Below are 10,835 nucleotides of genomic sequence, written 5' to 3'. Positions count from 1 at the left end.
GGCCGTGCCAAAGACGTCAGCAATCACGAAGAAGGTGTGGCGACCGAAGCATGTTGTTTCAACATCAACTTGATTAGAGCAAGTTATGGCCGATAGTTACTTATGGCCCTTAGCACAAATAATGGCCAATGTAATGATAATCATCGCCCTTAGATAATTTTGGCTCAGAAAAATGTTTTTTGGCAAGCAAGCTTTACCAAAAAAACAAGGGGGCATATGTTGACATCCAAAATTGGCACCAACCGGCCTGACCGGTCGAGGCACTATGGCCTGTCCGGCAGGGACCGACCGGTCTGACTGGTCTAGGAGGAGTCCGAGTCAAATAAGGATTTTTGTAGATCTAGATCTGTAATAGGGATTCTTTGCGGGATAAGTCCACCCCACCCTATAAATATAAAGGGTCACGACCGATTGAGGATATCCAATCGATCAAAATCAATACAAACACTACTTTTTACCTTTTCTCCAAACCCTAGCTTTTTTCAACCATCATCTGCTGCTCTTCCATTGTCTCCGTGATGTTTGAAACCATTCTAGGTGGCCTGCAGATCCTAGAACAACCCTACATGCACTTACCCTAACGGGGTCCCTCCACGTAGGAATAGCTGCATCGAGCTCTTTCTCGCGCTGCACGATCTAGTACGTTCGTGTGTTGATCCGTAAAAGGCGTCAACAGTATGCGAGGCTGCAAAAATGGATGCTGCCTTCGAGCCAGGCTCCTTGGATGCTGCAAAAATGGACGTTTCTGGCGGGTCTGGCTCGCCGCATGCCTAGACGTATGCGTTGCTGCAGCAAAATAGAGATAAGCGGTGCAGCCAGTAGGCCAATCAATCAATTTCCCTGCACATACTACCAGCATGCAAATGAGCAACCAATCACCATGGAGGTGGATGCGTTGAGCCTGGCTCCGTTGAACCTGGCTCCTGGGTGCGACATAGGCTCCGCTCAGACGAGAACCAATCATCAGGCCCTAAGTGTACCAATCTGATTGCTAGAAGATGTTAATTTGATAAGATTCAATGCTTCATTTCCAACTATGGCAAAATAGATAAAACGCTCCATCCCGATGCGCAGCAATTCTATGTTTTTTAACAAACCACACAAGACAAGATCGTGCAGTTTCTATTGATTCTCATAGATTCATTCTCAATCTCCTATTGTAGCTATCATGAGCCTATTTTAATTGCAATTAGTTTCCGACTCGGAATAAATACCATTCTCTTGTTATATATCTTTTGTTGTTTCTATCATTTCCTTCCCGGAATGAATCCATGTACAGCCAAACAAGCTCTTAGGGAGTTTTATTTCTCTTCATTCCTTCTTCCTCTCCTCCTTTGGCTGTGGGGGTGGGGGAAAATGAGGTAACAAGCTTCGATGATTGTTGTTCCGAATTTCACAATCTCATCCTCTAGCTCGTTGCAATCACAAATACGGAGATGATAGTTTTCCATCTTCAATCATATAGGAGTAGTACTAGATTGTTGCTCGCGCGTGCCGGGTAACGAGCTGGTTCTCCAACAAAGACCTAATTAACCACCATGCAGAGAGAGGAGAGTTAAGAATTAAGAGTGAAGAAAAAAGCAGAAAAAGAGGGGGGCTAGCAATTGACACTACTAGAAATAATGAAAACAACGGTGGTTCTAAATTAAGTTTTGCTGGCGGTTTAAGGTTTGTGACTAAAATGTTTTGTCCCGTAGGTTCGAAAGGGAAGCAATAAAAAATGGCATCTTTACTGTAGGTTCTTTGTACGAACCGCCGGTAGAAAACGGTGACGATTTTTTACCAGAGATTCGTTCCAGTAACCGCCGGTATAAATGTCATCTTTACCCAAGGTTTTTCTAATGACCACATCTAATAATCGGCGTCGCGGCGGGAATCACGGCCCAGCAGCCCATCTCGGGGTTCCTGAGGCTCTTCGAGCCCTCGAGTGCTGGCTCCCATCGTCCAGAATAACGGGGGCGGCCGGCCGGCGGGTACTTAGAAGAGTGACGCTGGTCTGGCTGTTCGGACGCACGGCACGGCCGGTGTGCGCCGCGGCCTCCCGAGGTAGAGGCGGGCAGGCGGACGCCGGATGGAGCGACGGACAGGATACACCAGAGCAGCTACGGGATCGACAGCTTCTAGCACATAGCCATCGCCGGCGCACTTGCTCACAAGCTCAAGGATGTGAGCAACACCAATGCTCTTAATTTGGGGTAGCCTCTGTGCGTAGCCCATTGCAATGTGTACTGGTATGAACAGGTAGTGCACATGTTAGTTCAGTTAGTGCAATTATGCCAAGGCATGTTTTTCTCCTTTTATGCTGTAACGAACTGGTTTTTGTTTATAATATCATGGTACTTCTTTCTTTTTCTTAGTCGTGAATTTATTTCCTATTTTCCTTTAGTGGAGGTGCGGCTTCAGACTATAGTTCATTCAGTATGCTAAACTTGAGCAAATTGACCAAGGGGAATGTTGCCAGTGTCTTGATTTTGTAGATTATTAGCTCTAGAAATAAGAGCAATTTGATTAAGGGGAATGTTGCGGCCTCTAGATGAATCTTTGTTATTTTAATTGTCTCTCCAAAATTCAGGAACGGTGAATTTGACTCGAAACTTGTCTTTGTTATTTTAATTGTAGATGGACCGAGCGTGGATGTACAATGTGCCCAGAGGGAGTCCAGAGTATATCAATGGTGTCTTTTCTTTTGTTCGAGCTGCCGAGGATGATATGCAAAAGAAGAATAGATAACAAATGTATTGTCCATGCATTGACTGCGACAATCTGAAGACATGGGCTCACTCATCCATTATCAAATCACACTTGATCCGAAGGGGTTTCACTGAAGGCTATATGTGTTGGCCCAAGCATGGCGAGACAATGGATCCACATAAAACTACAGATGACAAGATTAATGGAGATCGAGATGATATACCCTCTAGCAAATATTGTTCCACCTAAAGATGATGATATATTCGTTAGTGACAACTTGAAAATGGATCAAATGTTGTGGGGTGCTGAAGCTGAGATCTGTAGTGAGGGAGGACATAGAAAATTTGAGGCTTTACTAGAGGCCCAAGAGAAGTTGTTGTATCCAGGTTGTAATGAGAAGCATACATTGTTGCATTTCACACTTGACCTCTTAAGATTGAAGGCAACTCATGGTTGGTCTGATACAAGTTTTGATGATTTGCTATGTCTGCTACAAGATGTCCTTACTAAGCCAAACCTAGTGCCTTGTACAACATATATATGATGCAAAGAAGATCATCTGTCCACTTGGATTGGAAGTGCAAAAGATACATGCTTGTCGAAACCATTGCATCCTCTACCGCAATAAGTATGAAAACTTGCTTGATTGTCCAGTATGCAAAAGCCCTCGATTCAAGAACAATGATAGGTTAAAAGAGGGTGAGGAGTTGAAGAAAGGAATTCCTGCTTTGGTTATGTGGTATTTGCCAATAATTCCTCGCTTGAAACGTGTCTTCGCAAACCCTAGGGATGTGGTTCATATTGTTGTCAGTTGTTGATACTATTTTTAGTGGAGGTTCATGGTGCGAACCTCAAACTATTTTTAGTGGAGGTTCATGTTGGAAACCTTAGGTATAGATAACATTTGTAATGGAGGTTTGTGTTGCAAACCTCAGGTGTAGATACCATTTATAATGGAGGTTCATGCTGCAAACTTTAGGTATAGATACCATTTATAATGGAGGTTCTTTAAAACAACCGCCAGTGAAAACGAGTTAACACCGGCAGTTCCATAACCGATGGTGAGAATCACTATTTCTACAGTCACTTGAGTAGTGGCGGTTTGAAAACCTCCATTAAAAATCTTATAGAACCGCCAGTAATTATAGCTTTTGTAGTAGTGTGAAACTTTGATGGACTTCAATATAATCATGGCCAATCATTGCCGGGTTCAAGGTAGAAAAAGACGATCATATCGTATGATTGCATGAGGAGTGCGGGAATAATGTGATCGTCGAGATCCAATGTCTGATTTAATAAAATAGCTTCATTCGATGATACAAATAGGCTCGCTGAACCGCACGCTTGAGCCCACCAGAAGCTCAGCGAGTCCTCAGAGCCTCCGGCCTCGGTGGGGTGGGCAGCGAGGTGGCGGCGGCGAGTGCGCGCGGCCGCCATCGGGCGGCAATGGAGTGCGCGCGGCGAGTGGGAGGAGGGGAGGTGGCGTGCGCGGTGGCGGCGAGTGAGGAGGCGGCGGCGTGCATGCGGGTGGCTAGCGCTGAGGCTGTGGCGCGGCAAGCGGGAGGAGGGGAGGAGGAGGCGGTGGCGCGCGACAAGCCGGAGTGGTACGGAACAGAGGGAAAGGAGAAGGCCATGTGTACGTGGAGGCGCAGTTGATGGTTTGGGTGGGTACGCGGGCGGGTAGGATCGCTGCGAGCGAAAAATAATAGTTTTTGGTAGAAACATCCCCTAACATCCAATTTGTATGAATATGCATCCCCTCCCACCCTCCTCGACCCCGACAAGCAGGTGCAGTGTGAGAGGTGCGGCGGGTCCGATCTGGGTGAGAAAGGTTTTCAATTATTTTCGATCTCGATATAGTATATAGATTAATTAATAATTGTCATACAATTTCTTTCACATGCATATGATTTATTTATTTCACCAACATGCAGTAATATATATATATATATATATAATCCATTCTACATTCGCTTGTAATATATATAATAAATAATCTCTGTTCCATACACATACAACAACCGTTGCACAACAATACACAACCAGCTGTTTGTAATATAGTCATTTTTTAAATGGATATTCAAATGTGAACGCAGCAAGCCCGAATGTAAGCGGGAAAAAAAGGGTGGACGCAACGATATTTTTATCCAGGCTTACTGCAAGTAGCCCCGGGCCTAGCCGCCTAGCTAATGGCTCCGTTTGGTTTGTAACGTGCTAGTGAATAGTAACACTTTGACTGCTAATTACGGTGTCAAACAAAGTCAGTTTACAAAACCAACTTCAGAACTCCCGCACTAGTGACCCTGAAGAATCTAATGAGACCTTTGACCGCGCGATTAGAGGACGGTTACTGTATCATCACTTTAGCAAATTATCGATTAATTATCATCATTAGATTCGTCGCGAAAAGTTACACTCATTCCTGAAAAAGTTTTGCGAATTGACTTCATTTACTACTTCATTAATAGAAGATTCTCTTGTAGAATGGAATAACGCAGCGTGAACCAAACCAGGCCAATGCCACACACACGCACAGAACTCCCGCGTGCATGCAAACATAATAATTGACGGCATCTCGGCCATATTTTCGCAGTCTTCTGTAATTCTTGCCGCCTTTATTATTCTTGCCAATTGTGAGATAGTGGACTTGCCTCTTGTTTAGTTGCAAAGTTCAAAATTCTAAAAAAAAATTCCGGCACCTGCATGTAGAATTAAATTTAGACGAAATAAAAAACGCATTGCACAGTTTTGCTTACAATCGCGAGACGAATCTAATGAACCTCATTAGGCCGTAATTAGACACTAAATTGCTACAGTAATGCTACAGTAGACAACCTCTAATGATGAATTGATTAGACTCATTAGATTCGTCTCGCGATTTATAGACGAGTTCTGTAATTTATTTTGTGATTAATTTATATTTAATACTTCAAATATAAAAAAAATATCCTTTCAAAAAATTTACACAGCGCAACTAAACAAGTCGTTGGAGTCAAAGCGTCAACGGGGCATAGTACGGCTCGGCCCCAGCATCCACCATCTCAACTTTTTCTTAGGCAACGTCGCCAGGAGCTCTATTGATTCAAAATATATCCATTGTGGCAAGTGCCTCTAAAACAAAGAAAGTTTGGGGCACTGCTTTTCCAAATTACATGACTCTCATTCACCGAGACCCTCCTAGAACATTCATGTGCTACTCTATTAGCATCTCGTCAAGCATAAGAAAATTTTACAGATAAACATTGCCTAACTAGGTCCTGGACATGCATCATGCCAAATGCTTGCAAGCGTCCTCCGCTCACCATCACATGGACTTAGAAAACTTATAAGATTGATGCTGTCTTCTTTCACTATAATTTTGTTATGCCAAGAATATCCCTCTCCGCCACAACTTCAGACATAAAAAAAAAACATTAGAAAGATTCTCGTAAAAGCGGATCCAGCTTTTCATCTTAATCGCTTACATGGAGCAAATCACCATCTCAACAACTTGCTTATCCTCCGATATAACATGACATGGTAGTTGACTTGGAGTCAACTGCGCGTAGTATACGTGTCATCTGAACTTGCAATGAAACCGGCCTCTGTCAACTCGTCAGATGATCGTACCGGCGGTGATAAACCATGCCCCAGCCGTGTTGAATGAGTCATCGTCACTTCGTCAGGTCTCGGTCTGTGTGATCAAAAGCCTCTGAATCCGCTGCCTTGCTGAAACCTTGTCGCCGGCAGCACAGGTGGATTTTTCCTCTTGGCATGGTGTTGTGTGTGTCACGGGCATCCTTCAAAAAAACAAAAAAGTGTGTGTCACGGGCATGTAAAGGGGGTCCAATAATGCAAGGGAGGTGAGGTGCCCACCACCATCCTTCCCCCATTTACATTTACAACTAATAAAGGTGAGGGAAGTGGAGGCGGATCCAGATCAGCTCCACCACCACACCACTTGGTGCGCACAAGCAACGCAATCAACAAGCAAGCACAGCAGCAGCAGCAGTCCACCATGAACTTGGCGAAGGAGGCACTGGGCAACCTGCTTCCGAAGCTCGGCCAGCTACTGCAGGATGAGTACAACCTGCAGACGGGCGCCAAGAAGGACATCGAGTTCCTCTCCAGCGAGCTCGAGACCATCCACGCCGCCCTCGGCAAAGTGGGCGAGGTGCCAAGAGAGCAGCTCGGCGAGCTGCAAAGGATCTGGGCCCGGGATGTTAGGGAGATGTCCTACGACATGGAGGACATCGTCGACGCCTTCATGGTGCGCGTCCAGGGCCCAGATCCCCACAGCAAAAGTAGCACTGGGCAGACCTTCAGCCTCAAGTATATGATGCAAAAGTTCACTACGTTCATGGCTCGCCGTGAGGTCGCCCAGGAGATCAAGAACATCAAGGAGCGTGCCAGGGAGCTGGCCGAGCGACGTGACAGGTTAGCTGCTAGTACTTTTATTCGTTCTGAAGCAACATCTATGGTACCTCAGATATTTCTTATTCTGCAGTGTTTCAATTAATGTAATCATTTTTTTAAAATTCCCTACCTAGCTCTCTGCATGTTACATATGATGAACCGCATTGGTTTCGGAATTTTTACCTCGATCTTGGTTTCCTTGGACTGCATGCAGGTACAAGGTCGTTGATGATATTGCTCCTTCTAAGAAAACCCTTGTTGACCCTCGCCTAAAAGCACTGTACACCGAGGCAACTGAGATTGTTGGCATTGAAGAGGCAAAGAAAGAGGTAATCACGGGGTTGACTCAGGGAGATGGTGGCCAGCAGAAAAAGATAGTTTCTATTGCTGGTTTTGGAGGACTCGACAAGACAACACTTGCCAAAGCAGTGTATGACGAGATTAAAGGACAGTTCGATTGCACGGCTTTTGTTTCAGTGTCTCGCAATCCTGATGCAAAGAAGCTTCTCAAGGACATCTTGTATGAGCTTCACAAAGGAGGAGAACATCCTGGTGCAAATTCGGATGAAATAAAGCACCTCATTGATCTTGTCCGTGATTTTCTTCGGAACAAGAGGTACGTACCTGCCATCTCCTTATGTGATGTGTATAAAGTGGCTTTTTTATTACTTGTGCCTTCTTTCATTTGATGAAAATACTATACTAGCGCAGCATGCATGGGAAAATTAAAGTTGGAATATTATTGAAAGATCGAGCCACATAAATTAATTCTCTTCACTTAAATTGTTAGTATATATCTATACTTATATGCCTTATCCATTGTCATACATATAGGTACCTCATTGTTATTGATGATATATGGGACAAAGAACCATGGGATAAGGTAATAGGGCTGGCTCTCATGGAGAATAATAAGAGAAGTAGAATAATCACAACCACCCGTATTATTGGTGTTGCTGAGCATGTCGGCGGTTGCTATAGGCTCAAACCACTTTCTCATGACAGCTCTGAAATATTATTCTATGGAAGAATATTTGGATCAAAAGATAGATGTCCTAGGCAATTTTCTGAAGTATCTAAATGTATTCTGAAGAAATGTGAAGGTGTCCCGTTAGCTATCGTCACCACATCCAGTTTGCTTGCTAATAAATCAGAGGATACAAGAGTGTGGAATGATGTGTGCAACTCAATTGGTTATGGGCTTGGGAGGAATCCTGGTATGGATGATATGAGGAAGATATTGCTGCTCAGCTATTACGATTTGCCTTCTCATCTGAAGACATGTTTGTTGTACCTAAGCATATTTCCAGAAGACTATGACATTGAAAAGGATCGGTTGATACGGAGGTGGGTATCTGAAGGTTTTGTCCAACAAGACCAGCAAGCAGCCGGAGACCAAAGTCTCCTTGAGATTGGGGAGAGTTACTTCAATGAGCTTCTAAATAGAAGCCTGATCCAGCCCGCGGGCATGAATTATCTGGATGGTACACCTCATGCATGCCGTGTGCATGATACAGTGCTTGATCTCATTATTTCCTTATCAGCAGAAGAAAGTTTTGTCACCATTGTATTAGCAGGTGATCAGATGGAAAGCAAGGTTCGAAGGTTATCTCTGCATAACAATAGTACTACTTGGCCTACAATAAAGATGCCAAAACTGAGGTCCCTAACCATCTTCCCACCTGCCGGTGTGGTAATTGATCCGACACCGTTCCTTTCACGTTATCTTCTTTTACGTGTGTTGGATCTACGAGGCTGCAAACTTAATGATCTTGCAAGCCTGCGGTTTGTTGGGAACTTATCTCACCTACGGTATCTAGGTGTACCAAGTACCAAGGATGATGGCCCTATTCAGCTCCCCGTAGAGATAGGGAAGCTGAGATTTCTGCAGACGCTGGATTTATATAAAACTAGAGTAGAAGAACTGCCACCGAGTGTTATTACAGGTCTAGGACAATTGATGTGCCTACGTTGTTATGGATGGGGCGGCACAAGGCTGCCAGATGGGCTGAAGAAGCTGACCTCCCTTGAAGTGCTAGAGGGGTTAATTGTGACATCGCAATGCATTGCTGAAGAGCTGGGCCATCTGACTCAACTGAGGGTACTTGATGTCAAGGTCATTTCTACAGAAGAGGCAAATGATGACGGATGGACGGCATGTATTAAAACTCTATTGGAATCCCTAGGCAAACTGGCCAAAATTGAGTGTCTTCATATTTATGTTAATTTTGATGCAGCTATTCTCGATGGCTCAATGATGGAGCCACAGCCACTAGGCAACTTACGCCAGCTTCACATTATTGGTGGATTCAATGATGTGCGCATGCCCACATGGATTAGGCCTGCATGGCTCCCCGCCCTCTCCTACCTGGATATACAGGTGAAGCACGAGCGAAGGGACGACATCCAAGTTCTGGGCACCCTGCCGTGTCTTGGTCATCTTAGTTTCACAGCGCGTCGAGCAGCGGTGGAACGGTCTGCGGTTGGAGCTGATGCTTTCCCACGCCTGGTAATATGTGTGTTTGATATATATGATGTGTGGGGAGGGACAGCCGTGGTCCCATGTATGTTCCCACGAGGTGCTATGCCCATGCTCCAGGACTACGAGTTCCGTATCGGACTGAAGCAATTAGAGAGTGTGGCCATTGAGGACATGGGCTTGGGCCTTGGCCACCTCCCGTCCCTTCGGAGTGTCACTATTCTTGGCCTTCCTCGTGTTTTTGGATATTTTGATGAAGCCACAAAACATAAGGTCAAGGCCACGAGGGAGAAGCTTGAGAAGGAGGCGGCTACCCACCTCAACCATCCTCTTCGCATTCGTCCTTGACGTGTCGGGCTGTGCACGTGTGTGTGTGTATATATACACTCTAAATGCCTCTTGGTTCAATTCCCTTGTCAATCTGTCATACTCTTTTTTTATGGTTACTCCGATAATCATATTTGATTACTTACTTTACTATACATACATCAGGCGGCTATTTAGCTAAGAGACCATCCCATTCATAAGCTTGCATGCTGGGCGACGAGAGTGAAGCTAACGAGGCCGGATCAGGGTTAAAAATCCCGACTGGAACCGGTCCGGTTTTACCGGTAACCAGTCAAACCGGTCCAAACCGGTTTCGGTTCCGGCCGGTTTCAAACCGGCCCAAGTTCAAAATTTAAATTTAAATTCCAAAAAATGAAAAATTTCTAAAAATTTTCTAAAAATACTTCAAGTTGAATCTAATGGTGTCAAATTTTTTCAAATATTCATTCATTTAGTATACTTTGCGAGCATTTGAAGTTAAACAAAAAAAATGTGCATACAAAAGTATACAAATACAATGTAGAAGTAGTACAAAAGAGGGTTGGAGGGTTCATTTAGGCTAAAACATGTTATACCAAAAAAGAAAAAAAAAATTGAATTTGGCCGGTTACCACTCAAACCGACTGGAAACCGGTCAAACCGGGCCGGTAAACCGGTCAAACCGGTCGGCTAGCCGATAGGAACCGGTTGAACATGAGTTTTTTGTTTGGATTTTGAATTTGGCTGGTTTTTTCCGGTAACCGGTCAAACCGATCCGGTTTACCACTACCGGTGGGCGGCGGTTTTGTCCCACCGGTCGGTAAAAAAACCCTGGGCCGGATCGGATCGGAGAAGTTGAGTTTAATTTGCCGATCACTAATACCAGTAGGAGGTCCGAACGTACTCCGTCCTCTTTTATTAATTAATGAATAATTTTCCTGCATTTTCTTTCACATGCATATGA

The 10,835-nt window shown here is 44.5% G+C and overlaps 1 protein-coding gene across 1 annotated transcript; it reads left to right on the top strand.

Moving 5' to 3' along the window:
* Positions 1-6,543: 6,543 nt before the first annotated feature.
* LOC120655679 (disease resistance protein RGA5-like) lies at positions 6,544-10,049 on the top strand. Its single transcript, XM_039933623.1, has 3 exons — positions 6,544-7,107; positions 7,301-7,702; positions 7,921-10,049. The coding sequence occupies exons 1-3, from the start codon at positions 6,689-6,691 to the stop codon at positions 9,911-9,913; spliced, it is 2,814 nt and encodes a 937-aa protein (XP_039789557.1). The 5' UTR covers positions 6,544-6,688; the 3' UTR covers positions 9,914-10,049.
* The last annotated feature ends 786 nt before the right edge of the window (positions 10,050-10,835 follow it).

This window comes from Panicum virgatum, chromosome 1N (genome assembly GCF_016808335.1).
Source record: "Panicum virgatum strain AP13 chromosome 1N, P.virgatum_v5, whole genome shotgun sequence".
Taxonomy (NCBI): domain Eukaryota; kingdom Viridiplantae; phylum Streptophyta; class Magnoliopsida; order Poales; family Poaceae; genus Panicum; species Panicum virgatum.
The sequence above is the reverse complement of the archived record's forward strand: the minus strand, read 5'-3'. Positions and strand labels throughout refer to the sequence as shown.

What these genes read in the sequence shown, in the direction of transcription:
- LOC120655679 (XM_039933623.1), top strand. Translation starts at nt 6,689, where the DNA reads ATGAACTTGGCGAAGGAGGCACTGGGCAACCTGCTTCCGAAGCTCGGC. An exon ending in CTGGCCGAGCGACGTGACAG is followed by an intron (nt 7,108 to 7,300) that starts GTTAGCTGCTAG and finishes GACTGCATGCAG; the next exon opens with GTACAAGGTCGTTGATGATA. An exon ending in GATTTTCTTCGGAACAAGAG is followed by an intron (nt 7,703 to 7,920) that starts GTACGTACCTGC and finishes TCATACATATAG; the next exon opens with GTACCTCATTGTTATTGATG.